At 39.4% G+C, this 17663-nt stretch overlaps 1 protein-coding gene across 1 annotated transcript in view; it reads left to right on the top strand.

Moving 5' to 3' along the window:
• The window catches only part of TBX18 (T-box 18), a gene marked incomplete at its 5' end in the record, with an annotated part of 18202 nt that extends 1123 nt beyond the window's left edge, over positions 1-17079 (top strand). The window contains 5 exons of the mRNA XM_010131423.1: positions 2001-2172; positions 8629-8796; positions 9984-10048; positions 13572-13666; positions 16250-17079. Coding sequence (XP_010129725.1) covers positions 2001-2172; positions 8629-8796; positions 9984-10048; positions 13572-13666; positions 16250-16974 — 1225 coding nt within the window. The remainder of the gene's footprint in view (positions 1-2000; positions 2173-8628; positions 8797-9983; positions 10049-13571; positions 13667-16249) is intronic.
• Positions 17080-17663: the final 584 nt, after the last annotated feature.

The raw sequence follows: 17663 nt of genomic DNA, 5'->3' as shown, positions 1-17663 counted from the left end.
GAATGCTGCCCTGTTTGCTAAGCAAGCATTGCCCTTTGTGTTTTCCTTGTCCTTACCTTGTTTACCACAATTTTCTCCTTTTCTCGTGTGGTGTATAAGACATTTCTTAGGACCATTTTAGATTCTGCATTTTTCAACAAGGTGCAGACACCAGGGCTGAGGATGTTCAGTGCATACAGTTAGGGGAGGCTTTTCTAACCACGCTATAGAGAAAAAAACACTTTTTTCTTTGGATCAGAGCAGTGCAGCTCCAATGAAAAGCCCTTTTCTGGCTTTGTGTTGCATGTGTGCATTTACTTAGCAATCTAAGTATATCATTCCTAGAAGGTCTGAGCAATTCCTTAATTCATAGAAAAAGTGAGGTCGTTATTCCAAACTGAATAAAATTGTTAATATTAAAAGTTAAGAACACTTATATTGAATATGAATTGTTTAAACTTCATTTAATTTAAAACAAATGCCGTCACACTGAGCTGCACCGTCTGCCCAGTGTGTTACGCGGTGCCCAGATCACTAAAGTAACTTAACAAAAGTTGTATGAAGGACAGTACTTTCTTAGTTGCAAACTTAAATTTCTGTTAAGTTAATGCACCAGCACCACGCCTTTAATCTTCCCTCTAAATATTAACGTTTCACATGTTTTACTTGATTCCACTTTCCATTCTTCAGTACACAATCAATGATTTTTTTAATTGCTGACTCTTATTTTAACTGTGGCTGTTCACGTGGCTTTGTGAACTGTCTTGCAGATCTTTAGATTTGGAAGATACAACAGCAGTCACACATGGAGGCTAGTCTTTAGCTGTCATAGCAGATAGCAAAACTAAATGGAAATGAAGAAAACTACAGCTAGGTCTAGATTTTTGGCAAAATTTGGCCTTGTAAATATTTGGAAGCTTACGCTGTTGCTCAAAATATTTTATGCGTATTTATGACTTTATTTACTTCTGCAGGGAAGGCATTTAGTATAAATATATATTTTATTATGAAGTATTTAGTATAAATCAACAGATATGAAATAAATGAAAAAAGTTACAACAGTTGACTGTGAGATCTCAGGTTGAGAATTTCTCTCCAGGAGAGAATTTCACCACCAGTCTAGATATTAGTTTTACAGCTTTGTATGAATTCTACAGGGCGATGCATGTATTAGATCGTTTTGTTTTCATTTCCAATTAGGATGTTTGTCTTTTTCTAATGAGGAACTGAATTGTACAAACAAATGATTTGATAAAGTCCTTCTGTTTTTATTAAAAAGTATAGCTGAATTACTGGAATTTTACTTTACTTGAAAGAAAAAAAACAACCATTGACGTTTTTACTTAGTGCTTTTTAAATTGCGCTGTGAAGTGTCTGCCTTCAAAATAAGTTTTCTAACAAAGCAGGCACTATTTTTATTAGAAAATGACTTTGTCAGCATTAGCCTATCAAACGAAATATGGGCTGTGTTTTTTAATTTTTAAGCCTTTCTGCAGTGCTATTCAAGAAAATTAATATGTCTTACAGAAATAGCAAGATCATAGTTTGACATAGTTTCATTATTTTTCCCGATCATAATGTTCTTTCCTTTCAATGGCTTTATTTATAGACTCTTATATTAGACTCACTGTGTTAAATCTTCCAAATATGGAAATACGGAATTACTACTCAATTTGATAAATGAAGAACTAGATTCTTCCCTGTTTGCTGATGCCTGTTCAGAGACGTAGCATTCAGCGAGCTGACACCAGCTTAAAGCTCAGTCTGGAGCCTCGCATTAAGGCTGTTGCTCATTTTAAGACGACTAAGGTCACATCAGAGTGTGGTTTTTAACCTTAGTTTTGCAGATACCAGAACTATGTTTTGAAATTAAAAAAATAACTTTTATTTATTGTCCTTTCATCTTTTGTAAATCGGTGGGTTCTTGCTGTATGTATGGGCACTAATATATTTCTGTACTGAATAGGTCTGATAAATTACTTGGAGATTTGTGATTATAGGTATTCGTTTTCTTTTTATAGGTATGTTTATCATAGCTCCAAGTGGATGGTGGCTGGTAATGCTGACTCTCCAGTACCACCTCGTGTTTATATTCACCCTGATTCACCCGCCTCTGGGGAGACGTGGATGAGACAAGTGATCAGCTTCGACAAACTGAAGCTTACCAATAATGAGCTGGATGATCAAGGGCATGTGAGTACTTGCTCTTCTGCAGTATTATATGTAGGCACATTGCTCAGCCCTGAAAGACTGACATACAGCTTCGGGGTGCCAGAAATAGGCTTGACTTTTCAAAGCTCTTTTGGAACTTTACTGTCTAGTTCTAAAATCTGCCTACTTTCTGCTCTGATAACTCACTGCTTATTAGAGCCTGCTGTTTTACTCCCCTTCAAAACCAGAACTCCTTCTGCAAAGTAAGGCTTTACAAGGCTAAATTGCCTAATACGAAGGGGTAGAATTGCTCTCATGTTTTCCCACTGAGTGTGTTACTTGCAACTTCTGCTCCGATCAAAAAGGACGCTTAAATTCACAAGTGGCTAGAAGAAACATTAATAGTGTGTAATAACTTCATGTGAATAAAAATACACTTAACTATTTTCTTAACCTAAACATTTGTGTGAAATCCCATGAGGTGTTAATAATTGCAGTGAAAAAGGAACAACATGGGAGTTGGGTTCGCTCTGATAATGATTTATTACATACCTTATGAAGCAAGACCCTTTCACAGCTGAGGCTCATTACTTCTGAAAAAACTGGCGAAGACGTATGCAGTATGAGTGTTCTGTTTGCAAGTTCTAAATTGTTTAGTTATGACATTATCTAATGTGACAAAATGTGTTATGTTAATGTATCCTTTTTGCTTCAAAACTGTTGAAACACGACAGATGTAAGCCAGTATCTTTCCAGCAATCCCTAAAATGGTTTAACTTGACACCTTAGTAAATAATTAAAAAAAAGAGAATTGTTTTTAGTCAGGGTGAACTCTGTAATTTTTCAAAGTCCTGTAATAAATGGCAAACGTTGGCTTCCTTTCAGAAAGAGCGTTGAGTTCCAAGTGGTAGAGTTTTAAGATGTTGGAGGCAAGTTTTGAGGCAGGATGTGGATTCCATTGTCCTTAGCATAGCCCGACTTATTAATCAGGATACTTTCTTCTTCGTGGAAGGGAGTGAAAGAGAACGTATCTGGCACAGAGTACAAAAATACTGCATGCATCTTTTAGTATAGCTGTAACTCTGTGACATTAAGCCAGGTATTTCGTTGGTACATAGTCCAAGTTTGAGATTTTTTTCCCCTGTTTGTGTTTGCAGAGGAGATTAATGTGAGACTCTGGTCATATTGTGCAGGAGCTACAACTTTTATGTTACAGAGGCAGAGCTACAGGAGACTGGCTGGACTGAGCTAGTGAGTGTGGTAACAAGGTTAAAAAGCCTGCCTTTTGTATAATACTGTTCATGATTTTATTGCGCTCTTCCTTAAAAAGAACGAGGGGGCATTCACACCTCTTAAGTTAGCCCTGCTTTTCTGTAGGCTTGCAAGAAGGATATTGTATATCACTTCTTTACAGTTACGGGATCTCATTGGCAGGGTTCATTTGAGTTAAGGTTAGTTAAGGAACATGTAGTTCCCTTAGTTTCCCCAGCATTTGTACATTTGAGACTTTTTGAGCTGAAATTGCTTTCTGTGAGTCCTAAGTCTATTGTAAGAACTTTAAAAAGTGAAGCGGATGCAAGTGGGTAAAATGCCACTTTTCCGACGGAGAGCAGGCCGGCTGGTTTTTGTAGTCACTTGTTTCAGAGGAGCGATACGTGAGTGCTGTGGTCCACCCATGCACTTGCAGTCGCAAACTGCCCTGTGATAAAATCTATGCTATGCAGAGAATCATATTGATGTATTTTTCCGTCCCAGATCTTAGCTTTGTTTTTATTCTGAACTGAAACCTGTGTAGTGTATGCAGCACACCATTACTCACAATGTTGGGGGATATAAATTTTCTGATCTTTAGTTCAGCGTTTCGATTTGGAAACTAGTGAAGGAAAGCCCTATTACAGTGATTTGAGACACACTGAACTGATTCAGAGCTATGGCAGCATCCCTCCTCCCCAAAGTGGAAATTTAAGGATTAAAATAAAAGGACAAAAGAAAGATGACTGTAAAATAATTTTGTATTTCTCAAATCTGGGAAATTGCAAACATGTCATTCATAATTACCAGAAAAGGCAAAAGCAGAAAGCAGAAAAGTGGCTCTTCCAGTGGGTACATTTTTTCTTTTAAAGCTATGGTAGTGTGGAATGCTGTATTGAAAAAGCTGTGTAGCCTCTGAATGCCTCCAGCAATAATGGAAAACGAATAATCATATTTTGTGATGAATATAAAAAGCAATTGTTTTTCATAAGCGGGAAGGAACCATTTTTCTAAAGAGCGTACCAGGAGAGGGATGAGGCTCTAGAAGAACTAGGGGTCAAGGCTGTATTCTCCCTTGTATATTTGTTTTTACATCAAGTATTCTGACTTTCCCACCTCCGTGTGGGAGATGGCGTATATTTTAGATTATTAGAAAGTTAGACATTTTTTTTCCCTCCTTCTTAAGCAGAATGGCTCAGAGAAGCCTCAGTGGGGTCTCTAAACTCTGCCATCATTCTTCCAGTAGTTGAAGCAGTGTCAAGCTTTAGCTGTTGTTCTTTGGGTATGCTTGCCATGTGTCTGGTCTGGTCCTGGGGCGTTAATCCTTGTTGAAATTTGTTCCTTTATTCTTCCCGTGCTCCTCAGAGGTGTTAGCTTTTGCAGATTTTTTGTGCTAAAAACCCAGGGCTAGGTTTTGTTCTTGCAGGTGTTGAGGTAGGGAGCTTGTGTGAGATCAACCCAGAGGTCTTTTACCTATTCTAGAGTATTAACTCTCAGAATCAGCGAGAGAAGTGACCCATGTCCGTGGGAATGGGGACAGTATTTGCAAACAGACGCTGAAGTAGTATTCCTGTGCAATACTTACATTGTGGTAGTAATTCACGCAGTCAGTTCCCCTTGCATTGCACTGGCCTTGGATTAGCTTCTTGTGAAAAGAGATCAGCCATCTCTAAGATGGCTTGCTTTGCTGGCCAGACGCTTTCCAGGCTCCTTGTTGCCTGCTGCTATTTTCATCAGTATTTTGAGTGGGAGTTTGTGATGACGTAATTTTATAATGCTGTTCTGTGGAGACATTTTGAAGTACATCTGCACGTAGGACATTCTCTGATGCATGGTTTTCACTTGCAGTCTGAGGAGATCAAACAAAATTTGTAAGGATATGTTTTCCGTATTTTTTTTTCTTGATCTCAGAAGGGAGTCCCAGGCTGAATTCCCTCCTATGGAAAGATTGTGTACTTATAGAGGCAATAAGGCCCGATGGCATCCTTAAGACACATACTGTGGCATTTGTGTCTTTCATCCAAGTTGTGATGGTAAGGAAAAGTAAACCTGCATTTTGCAGTTGACAATGGAAAGTGTGTGGTCTGGACACTCTGTGTTAATGCCTCTCATCCCTCTCTCATCTGTTGAGTCAGTGCCGCACAGTAAAAGCAGTCTCTCCCTCTGGCTACTCAGAGCTGGCTGATTTTTCTGTTGCGATGCAATTTTTAATCTGAACTTCAGTAGAGGGGAAAAGTCAATATTTTTAATGCTTTTTCAGTATTTTTCAATACTTTCCCGTGCTTTTTAACTAATTATTTTTCAATGCAGGGGAACATCTTTTCACTTTTAGTGTGTGCATGTTAATTGTTCCTTTGTGGTTCTTTTTTTTCCCCCCATTTGAAAGTGGGGTGAGTCTGGAAGCAGAGGCGGACTGTGGCTTTGCCCAGACTTGGCTCCAAGCAGCGAGCTCTGCTTACAGTCTTCTTGTCACAGTGTTCTTGTGTCCTTGTTACACTGAAAAGCTGGGAAACATCAAAATATAAATTTGCAGTTTTTGTCTTTGTGAAGAGGAAATCCATGCTCCTCAGCCCCACACACTTCCGTGACTGCAGAAAGTCTGGGCTTCACAGGGAGGGTAAGGGAGCATTTTTGGTAAAAAAGAGCATGAAGGTGAGGACCATGCCATTGTTGGGAAGGTGGCTGGATAATCTGTGCACTGCTGAGCAGCTGGAGGATTCACATCTCTCCCATGAAAGAGAATTGGGTTCTCACTCGTGCTAGCTGCGACATTTGTGCCACAGCGGTACCCAAGCTCAGGGTCAGCGCTGAGGCCTCATCACAGCAGCATCTCTCAAAAACTGTATTGTGAAGGTAATCCCAAAGGTAATCCCATCTTTGCATGTCTGCAGGTGCCAGGCTGTTGCCTTTCCCTGCTGCCTACCTGTGGGATCACTACTGCAGTGTCTTCCCTCTGATAATGATGTCTTGACAGCTGCTATGGTCAAAGTGTAATTTTAACTTTGGTGGGAGAGGTTTATTACCCCACAGAGTGTTTTGGTCATGCCTTGTGAGGGATTTTTAGAGAGAGGCAGGCTCTCAACTCTGAGTTGAAAGTAATGTCAGTTCATTTTTGGTGGGGCCTGTTCTGGTTGGGACTTTGAAAGGTATGAAAAGAAAGTTGCTGCTTCTGCAGATAAACTGTTAGATCCCATTTGTGCTGTAAATGTGCAAGAACCACAAAATGAAAAGCGTGAATTTCCTTTTCGTTAGCTTCCTCATCTTTTTTAGGTGATGCTTAGAATAACAGAGCTAAATGGCTTTCAGAGTGGGTGTTGCATCTCCCTCTACTTCTGTGTCTTATCTTCATACTGCTGCTCTTTAATTCACCGGAGCTGTGCAGTTATGTATTTCTTAGAGTTCAGACTCCAGATCATTAGCAAAGATCCCGTTGTATGAGGCACAGTACAAAATCAAGAAAAAAATTTTCTCGTTATGGATTTGCTAATGGTCTAACTGTGTGTCAGTGCAGGAAATTTCAGTATAGCACAGAACCAAGGTGGGTTGCTTTTAAGAGAGGATAAGGATCAGTTTAGTGGTAATAGCCACCGAGGTGAGGACTGGGAAGTGTTCATCTCCATGCTGCTGTTGACTTCTGATGCCTGGACAGAGCTGTTCGTAGCTGCTTGGGTTATCATTGTGTACAGTCAAGTCTGCCATGTAGGCATGTGGTGGTTTGCACCACAGAGCTGATGGGGTGAAGTAATCAGAGTGGGAGCAGATCGTGGCGTGCTCAGTTACACTCAGGCAAATGGCAAGGCGCAGAATAGCAATGAGTTTGACCAGTGGAACAGACCTTTTCTTGATCATTTTTTTCTGTTGCATCAGTACCTCCCCTGGTATCACTGGGTGTTCACAGGAAACTGGGTTAGGAATGTGCTGTCCTCTCTACATTTTCATTTTGTAGATCTTTGCCAGCAGAGAACTGAAAGGAGTGTTGTAAAAGAGAATACACATTTGCATGATAAAAATCTTGTGCTGTGCAAGATTTCAGAAACTGGGAAAAGGCTTCATATGAGAACATCCATAGGGTGTCCCTGAGCAAATTAATTGGAGCTTGTTATATCATTGTCAAAACCTTATTTACAGGCTAATAAAACCCCTGATTATCCAGAAAATTGACTTATCCAAAATGGGGCCATGTCATCTGGTCAGGACCAAGTGTACTAAACTAGCCAAACACTGGTTTACCCAAATTAATGTAATGTCCTCTGTGTCATTTGGATGAATGGACTTACATGGTGTTTGGAATAAGAGGCTCTGTCGAGTGCCTGAGCACATGCACATTCTGAGGCTACTCAAGGAGCAGGAAATTAAAAATCTTCCCCTGAATGTTGATTAGGGTTTCCACAGGCCAATAGCCATAGGGCTATTTATTTATCGAGTTACTAATTTCTTAGGCCTTCCAACAAAAATAGTTGAGCTTCCAATTATTTTTTTTTCTCAAAATCTTCTGTTTTAGTAGTGGTTAGCTGAAGTGGAGTAACACAGAGGAAAAATTTTGTATTTAAAGTCTCCTCTAAAATTTGGGAACAATACCAAGAGGGGTTTTTTTGTGTTTAATTTGTGACTTCATATAATTCTCATTTATAGTTTATTCTCAATTGAGTTTTTGTGTGCTGGGAGGGGTTTGTTTATTGATATTCATTGTCTGTATTATAAACCTAGGGTTATTAACACCAGAGTTTTGGATTTCTGTATTATTTTACTCTAAGTTTCTGCTTCATCAGAGTGGGAAAGTCTTAGCTTGTGTTCATAACAAGATACATTTCCAGCCTTCAAGGATATCAGGAAAAAAATGCTCCAAGAATATCCCGAAGGTTCCAAAAACAGCTGCTGCTGTTAATCCTGTTAGATCAAATCCCGGCTCCAGTGGAAAAAAGTGTCAAAACTTTCCTAATTCCAGAGGGACCAGGACTTCATTCCTGACTTTTTTTTTTTTTTTGAGTCTGTCTCAGTTGAGCCGGTCTCTGAATTTGGAGCTCCTGAGTTGAAATTTTTGAATGCTTAGGATTGGCAATAACATAAATGCACAGGGATTAGACTACTGTAATAAGAACCTTCAGAGGTTAAAGAAAACATTGGATTTCCAGTAAGTGGCATGGTAAACACATACCATAATCTGTTCCAAAAATCTATTAGTCCTGAAACAGCAGGGTGTCCTTTCTAATAAATGTTATCTTTTTCCTTTCATGACTGACTGCATAGATTATCCTTCACTCTATGCATAAATATCAGCCACGTGTTCACGTCATCCGAAAAGACTGTGGAGATGATCTATCCCCTGTCAAGCCTATCCCTTCAGGAGAAGGGGTGAAAGCCTTCTCCTTTCCAGAGACAGTTTTCACTACGGTCACAGCATACCAAAACCAACAGGTAACTTGGGCTTTCTGCTTACAACTTTACAGGCTTTTCAGAGTAGACCAGGGAAGTAAGAGAGAGGAGAAAATCAGATACTTTTAGTATACCACTTATTAAAAAGCATTGTCTAAACCCTTTTCATATTACAAGTAACTTTCACTAGTAGTGTTGCCGCAACGACTGGAGGCTGTGGCTGAGACCTCAGGCAATGTGGGCTAGACATTGCATGTAAAAAGTCATTCTTCTTATGGAGATTACGCTGTCCAGTTAGCATGGTTAGTGGTGTCTTAATTATAAATACAGCCTTGAAGCACAAGGCAAAGAGCACTCGAATTTTTGAAGGTGTTTTTCTGTCTTTAAGTGTAGATACATGTCTAGATAGAATTTTTAAAGCACATTTGTTCCTGACTCCAGCAATTTCAGAACTACCAGGAGCTTAACAGGAAAGCTGAGGTCTGAAGAAAGTTGCAGCCATTTTCATTAATTGCATTCAGTGTATATTATGAACTTTTATCTATATTATGAACAATTTATCTGGGTCCTCATAGATTCAAAGTCAGAAATAAACTGCAGGTTGCGTGACTAGTGTTTGGCTCTTACTACCAATTGTTTAAGTATTAACATACATAGTGACACCATAGTGCTGTGACATTTTATTAATTCCATGTGAATTACTGCAGCTATATTTTAAGAAATTATTTAAGCCTCGCTATCTTTACAAAGAGAAGAGCAGGACAGCCATGTAAATACAGAAATATGATTATTTGGTGCCTATCCTATTTATTTAAATAAATTACAAGTATTTGAGAGGGTCGAGGTTGCTGTGTTTCTGTGGAGGATAATAGCCTAGAGATAATCTCTCTTTTCACATTTCCTTCTTGATCTGTACAGAAATAAAATTTAATTTAAATTTTATTGCAGTTAGGCTGTATACTGTCTTAGGTGAAGAATGACATTTGCCAGATTTTTCTCAAGAATTCCAACCTGTCGTTTGATAGCATCATGTAACTATTAGCTTTTCTGGGGATTTGCAAAAACAATGTTCAAAAGACTGGCCTCTATTTTGCTTTTTTTCCGGACAACCATTTCACATGCAAATGTGAAGATATTTCTCCACTGTTGGCTTGATTTTGTCAGGATAGTAATTTTCTGTGTTACTTAGCTGAATTTGCAGGTAATAATTTCTTTAATTATTTTCACAGATAACTCGTCTGAAGATTGATAGGAATCCATTTGCCAAAGGGTTTAGAGATTCAGGACGTAACAGGTAGGTGTGGGGGAAGGAGGCTTGTTACTGCCGACATAATTGATTTGTGAAGGCTGTTAGAGGAGAATATGTCTATTTACAGACAAATATTTACAGTCTGAGGACTCAGACTCCTGGAGGGAGTGCTTAGGCTTCCCAGTAATGTTCTCTGTGGTGGGCTCCTATTCCTACTCCTCTAACCATCTAGGTCAAGAATGAGTTGGCATATGGCTTGACTCATGTACTCAGGTTTCCTTGTGGTGGAAGCGGCAGCAGCATACCGTGAAGGCTGCAAATGGAGTTAATGCATACTCAGGTCTGTGATTTCAGACTGCTCCTGAAATCTCCTCTTTCTCCTGGCTGGAGACGTAAATTGCCGATACCAGTATCAAACTATAAGCTCAGTGTCAAACTATAAGCCCAGACTTTCTTACACGTAGGTGACATTTAGTATGGATGAATGGCTCATTGTTTTCTCCTAAAAGAGGAGTGACTAAGTCGTCTCTTGCAGTAAACTTATGTTTAGTTGCCTAGGAGGTGGGAGACTTGTGTTCAAGTGTTTCTTTAGGCTAAGAAGTTTTAAATCCACTTCCTAGGAATGCCTTTCCTACTTAGGCTATAGATGACCTTGAAACAAGCCTGGTTTCCACCCCTTCTGTTATGCTTGGACTGATTAATTGCTTGTTCTCTCTTGATCCACGAATCCTTCAAAATAGCAATGGGGAATCTGAGTAGTGCAAAGTGGAAACTTGGGTCTTGAACCTGCTGACAGTACTGATGAGGCATTTTATCCAAAAACTTTAATGCAAAATATGTGAGCTTGTTATGAATTGTATGTTAAACCATTTCAGCTAATAAAAGCATCATTTACTTGTGGTGCATATTATACATTGGTTCCTATGACCATATTGCATTTGGTGTTGACACCTGCTATGCTTCTGACCTAGCTTTGCAGAGAAGAGAGCAGATTGTGTGGTGGTAGGAATACTCACAGAGTATCTTTTGGTAGCTGCTTTACTGAGCTTCTCTTTTAGCAGTGGCTACAGCATTAAAGGCTTGTTCTTCCACTGGAGTTAACATAAATGCTGAGACTGGATAGCAAACAAGTAGTTTTAAGATGAAGAGTTATAGAAAGGTTGGGTTAGTTGTGAAGATTTATTGGAATTCACTGTAAGTATCTTTTCAGTTTGCGCTGGTGTAAATAGAGTTTTGTCCTCCTTTGTAGCCTTCTAGTTTGAAATTAAGTGAGCAGTAACTTCCAGCTGAATGGAGTGACTGAAGAAGCAAAACACGCTGTGTGTACTTGGGGAAGAAAAGAGTTGCCATATGTGCCCCATTTGACAGCTCCCCGTAGGCAGTGTCTCTGCTATGCATGCTTTTTGCAGAGTTATGAAATAAATACTCAGGAGCCTCCTAAGAAGCGTGAAAACCTGACTCCTCTGAAATTTTTGGATTTAAATGAAGTTAGAATTTTTTCCATAATGTTACATGAAACAAGAGAAGATGACTTTGAAAATAGAGAGGAAAGAATCATTTAGAAACCAGTTTTGAACAGTATTTAATGTGGCAGGAGAGACCTGGTATTACCTGAGGATGACATAGTTGCAGTAAGAGTACTGCATCTGCAACCATGCAAATCCAGTTGCAGAGCTGAAGATATCCAGAGAGGTTTTTTAGTTTGTCTCCTAGGAATAAGTCTGGTTTGGGCATTAGTAAAAAAAAGGGATATTGTAATTGAAAGACAGTTATATTTTATGAAAATGGATTAGGAGGCCAGTCCCGTAGGAAGAGGCAGCCTCTGTAAAATGTTTTGAACTGGCTTTAGATGATGTCCAAATGCTTTTAACTGTAACAAACACACTCATTATAAAAGTCACTCTGCAAAACTCTTGTCCGTTGCCAACTGATGTTGGTTTACTGAAGTCAGTATTGCTGTTTTCTTTGATAGGCTCTGTGGTACTGAATTAAGTGTCATTGAGAATGCAGCTCAGGTTTTTAATTGTTGAGGAAAATTTCTTTTTTTAACTTAAATTAATGGTTTACTCGGTTATTAATTTACTGTATTGCTAAATATTGAATTTCAGTGTTAAGACTCTGTTATCTTCATTATTCTAGCTGGTGTATTTATCACCAGAGCATTTCAGTCCTGAACTACTGCACTACTGCATGCAATAATTCTGTTTAATTAAAAATACTCCCTTTCAGGTCATTCCCATTCAGCCCCACAGGCTATTTTACAGAAGTGAGCAGCTTCACCTTTTAAAAGCATTCCCTGTGCATTTGCAAAGTGCAACAGAATTTATGTGCTGAGAATAGTTTCATTCTTCAGTTGGGCTTTAGGTTTGACCCTATAAAAACCTTTACTCAGGAAAGGACCAGAATTTCTCCCTTTAAATACTTCAGGAAAAACATAACTGTTTTGTTAAATAAACTCGGCCATTTGATAGTATAAATTAGGGAGGTGATAAAATGTAGAAATTGTTAGAAGGCATCTTGTATAAATTATCACCTTGGCTACACTCCTCCAGGAGGTGGCTTTTATCTCCACTTTAACTGGAAATGAAAATTCACCATTACTGCAGAAAATGATCTTTTTAGTCCAGGTTTAGCTAATAAATACTTTATAAATGTTTCCTGACATACATTTGCGATCCTGCTGGAAATGCAATGGGGAAGAAGCAGCATCTGAAGAACATGTTGGTAGCTTCAAATTGGGCTAATTGCACAATTCGAGTTTACAGAGTGCTGCTGCTCAAAGGCCAGCGCTTGTATTTGGTGTGTACCTGATGCTAACACTTAACAGGCCTTTGGGGGCCAGCAGCCAAAAATTACAGCAAAATTGTACCTCTGCAGCACATTATTCATAAAATTGTGTCAGAAAACAAATGAGCCTTTACCTTCAGTAAACAGAGATTCTACTAAATATTATCTGCCACAATTGTCTACCCACTTATTTCTGTTTTGTTGTGACACTGTTAAATGAAAATGAGAATAGGTTTTCAGTTTATAAAGGCATTTTGCTCAGCACATAATAACCAAGACACAGCATTGCTATATACGTTTTAGCAGCAAAAGAGCTGTACATGCCTTGCTCATGTTGTAAGCATGATTTTCCAATGCATTGGTAACGCCTGGGAATCCTATTCTAATAGAAGCTGTCAGTGGATCACCTTTCTTCTAGGCAGAAATAGGAGATCATCTCTCTGACAGTTAAAACAGTTGCTCTTAAGGAAATGTCATACTAGGAAAACATGTAATGTCATTTTATCCAAGTCTCCCCCATCAAACAACCCTCACAAAAAAGCCAGAACTATTGAAATAGACAGCCAGACTTTGGAACTGGGAAACACTTTGCATGCTGCCAGCCCAGTGTTTGCAGATCTCATGGATTAGGCTGTAAGGCTCTTTTGTAAAAAGCAAAATGAACTTCAAAATAATCCTAAAATATTACTAGTTTTCATATGTTTATGAGGTAAAATGTCCGGAGATACATGACAAAATACATCTGTCTTTCATGACATGGTGATGGTTTTGTTCTAAATAGAATGGGACTGGAAGCTCTGGTAGAGTCTTACGCTTTCTGGAGACCTTCACTGAGGACACTTACGTTTGAAGATATTCCTGGGATACCTAAACAAGGTAACAGTTTTCTTTGTACTCCTTCAAAACAAAATCGCATGAAGATAAACCTTCATCCATCATGATTTGCAAAAGTCTAGGTAAGTGTATCACCAGCAGAGGAAAAGCAACTAAGCAACCTCAGTGCAGACCATCACCTCTCATCAGGGTTATTGTAAGTTAGAAAACTAATGCTAAGTTAACCACTGTGGCAATAAAAATTTTAGGTTGTAAAGGTAAAACGTGGAGGAGAATGCCAGTATTTTAAGGATGGAAAAACCTATTCCTTAGTATTATGGTCTGGCTAGATACACAGGTAGAGATCATTTATAGATGACTACCATCGTACACATCCATACTCTAATGTAAGTTAGCTGTGTGTTTAAGAGGAAAAAAAAGGAACGAGAGAAGAAATGTCCTCTTAAGGAATGAATACTTAGTAACAAGCTTGGGCTTCTTCCTTGGAAAGCTGTCTTTACTCTTAAAGGCCTAAAAACTCTTCAGTAAAAGGCCCAACAAACTTTATCTGCATCCTAGAGCTTAAAAAACTAGACCTCCTCTCCATTTTGTTTTTTCCTGCTTCCTAGTCCATAACCTCTTGGTTTCCACTTTCCCCATTGTACAGATAGTACTGTGAGGGATAGAGGTGTTTAAATGGCCTGTTTGGACAGAGAGAGGAGTCCGTGTACGCTTTTCTGAGTTCCTTTATTTCCAAAGTAATCCAAAGCATATAGAAAATCTCTCAGTCTTTTGACAGCTAAATCAGAAGCATTGCTCCTAATTCTTCACATTTCCTGCTACCAAATTAACAAATATTTTACCTGCTTTCTTGATAGTGTATTGCAAAGTCATTAAACATCTTCAGAGCAAAAATCAAAAAAATACAGAAATACGCAGAAGTCACTTTTGTCAGTCTTTCCTTAGCCCACTCCTTTGAGAAATCTTGATCATCAGTGCTTGATGCAGTCAATTAAAAAGGAGTTTTTGTGCCAAGTCACAGATCTGTTGGATGAGGGTTGGCAGAGTTTTGGGTGAGCACAGAGGTGAGAGTCCTCCTAAAAAAAGGCCTCCTAAAAAAAGGCCTGTAATGAGAGTCAGACTTGAAACAACTTGTCAGACTGTAAGACTGAAAGGCAACTCACTATGAGTTAATTTGTCTAGGAGACAGACCAGCTGAACTGCCCTGTTTGTATGTAGCAGTACTGTTTGAGACCAGAAGAACCACTGTCATGAACTTCCCGCTTCCTTTTATGCTGTTGCCTGAGGTTAAGGAACTTGTTGAAGTTACTATTGATGTTCAGAGGGTAGAAATTGGGACAACTGCACCATTTTTAGTCATCTATAGCTTGGACAGTAGGGTGGGTTAGAGACTTGCTGAAGGACCCCATTAGAAATTTGTCCTGGTTCTTAATGCTGCAAGGGTCTGTCTTCAGGTAGTGGTGACACTGATGTAGATTGGAAGAGAAGCAAGTATTCCTTACACCAGGTTTTCTGGAATGTGGTGGTGTCTCATGGTGCTTTGAGCTTGTGGTGTCCTGTCAACAGAGCAAGAAGCAGCAGGCAGAGTTCACTAGTAGTGTATTTTTCTTTTTACTTGCTCACCTATCATGAAAGCCTGTTAACTTATTGACAGCATGTATCTCTTTGCACCATCAAGCTGTTTGATTGTTAACGTGATTCAGAAACAGGAGAGTCTTCCTTGTAAAATGCCTTCCACCTGGGAGACTGTGAAGGGTCTAAATTAGTTTTTCTACGCTCATTTTTCAGGGAGATACAATCTCTAAGGAAAGGAAGCATTTCTTGCAGCTGGGAAACTTCCAGTCCTGAGAAAAGGCTTCATCTGTAGCAAGCAGTGCATTTTCAGGAGCCTTCAGCACCAGTATTTGCTGTGTAAAAATTCCTGATATCAGTAAATGAAAGGTTGGAGTTTGCTGCAAACCTAAACCTCCACCTGCCCATTCAAGAAATGAAGCTGCAGTGCACAGTATTCAGCCTATACTTTTCTCGAAGTTGTTCTGAAGTTTTATTCTCAAGGTTTTTTTTGGTTTGAAGTTGGAAGTTTTTTGTTCTGAAGGTTTTTTTTTTTGAAGTTTTGAACTTTGCTGAAGCTGTTGAACTGTGGGAGCCTCTATCATTTGAGCTAAGGAGCCATTTCCTTCTCTGGTGCTCTGACAGTGACAGTCAGGCACAGAGTGCTTGAAACATACTCCGGGGTGTAGCAAAGGCATAGATGATACAAAACGAGTAATTTTGAAGAAGGTTTCTTGTAATGTGGTACTTACTTGGCTACATCTTAGCTGCCATACAATTTCCTTCCAGTGTCAAATAAAGAGTAATTAACCTTTTGAGTAGGACCCTCAAGTATTGAATGATGGTTGCAAAAGCATCAACGTACATTATCTTTCTTGGTCAGGTTGATTCTTTAAAATATGCATGTACCGTACACACCCTCCTGCTCTGCACACATATGGACCATATTTTTTGAATGAATTTGGGTCATGTCAGAATTCTTAAGGGTTGTTATAAAAGACAAGGGTCTTGATCTGTCACCTAGGAAGAGAACCTTTCCCAATGTGCTTCTTACAATGTAATATTCTCTTTCAGGAAATGCAGGTTCCTCTACTTTACTCCAGGGATCTGGCAGTGGAGTACCATCTACCCACCCTCACCTTTTACCGGGTTCCCCTTGCTCATCTCCAGCCTTCCACCTCAGTCCCAACACTAGCCAGCTCTGTAGCCTCGCTCCAGCTGACTACACAGCTTGTGCCCGCTCAGGCTTGACCCTGAACAGATACAGCACTTCCTTGGCTGAAACCTACAACAGGCTCACAAACCAAACCAGTGAGACATTTGCACCCCCGAGGACTCCCTCCTATGTCGGTGTGTCAAGTAGCACAACAGTGAATATGTCTATGAGTAGCAATGATGGGGATGCATTCAGCTGCCCACAGACTGGCTTATCTATGCAGATTTCAGGGATGTCTCCACAGCTCCAGTACATCATGCCATCCCCATCCAGCAATGCTTTTACCACTAATCAAACACACCAAAGCTCCTACAACACGTTTAGACTGCACAGTCCCTGTGCACTCTATGGATATAACTTTTCCACATCCCCTAAACTGGCTGCCAGTCCTGAGAAAATCGTTTCTTCCCAAGGAAGTTTCTTGGGGTCCTCGCCAAGTGGAACCATGACGGATCGGCAGATGTTGCCCCCCGTGGAAGGAGTGCACTTACTTAGCAGTGGGGGGCAGCAGAATTTCTTTGACTCTAGGACCCTAGGAAGCTTAACACTCTCGTCTTCTCAAGTGTCTGCACATATGGTTTGATGAAGCCTTTAAGTAAAAGTACAGTATGTTTGGTGTCTACAGTATATTTCTTTCGGAATATGAAAGGACGCTTGATGTAGCTTGTAAAGTGTTTGTGTGTATATATAATATGAGAGGAAGTTTCACTGAATTTTTGACTTGCTTGTGGCCAGATTATTCTCCTATTTTGAGTTACACAGAGTTTGCTGCAGTGCAGACTACTCTAGTTTTCTGGTATAATACCCTTACTTGTATAACACATAGGGACATATGAAACAAATTAACTAAGACTTCCTCCCCTTTCCCCCTCCTCTGTTCTAACCCCTTTAAAGAATGAAATGACACTTGGGGTATTAAACAACACAAACAAGCCCACTTACATTTCCTATAGTATTAGTGAGTTTCTTTAAAACATTCATACAACAACAAACTGATGCACCAAAGGCATTTTACAAGCTTCTTCTCTATTATAAGGGATACGAAGGGTATTTGGACTTTCAAGTGTTAAATATAAAGCATCCAGCCTAAAATAGACGTTTAGCTAATGGATTATTTACAAAGTAAACAGAAAGATTAGTTTGCCTTCTCATGATATGCTGTTTTTAGCTTATCAACAGCACGGCATTCTCACTAGGAATTTTTTTTTTCAGCATTAGTCTAGATTTATGATTAAGTATTTGAAGACAAATAATGCATATTCAAAATGTGGT

This window comes from Buceros rhinoceros, unplaced genomic scaffold (assembly GCF_000710305.1).
Source record: "Buceros rhinoceros silvestris isolate BGI_N320 unplaced genomic scaffold, ASM71030v1 scaffold4532, whole genome shotgun sequence".
Lineage (NCBI taxonomy): Eukaryota > Metazoa > Chordata > Aves > Bucerotiformes > Bucerotidae > Buceros > Buceros rhinoceros.
Note: the sequence above shows the minus strand (reverse complement) of the source record. Positions and strands in the feature narration are given on the sequence as shown.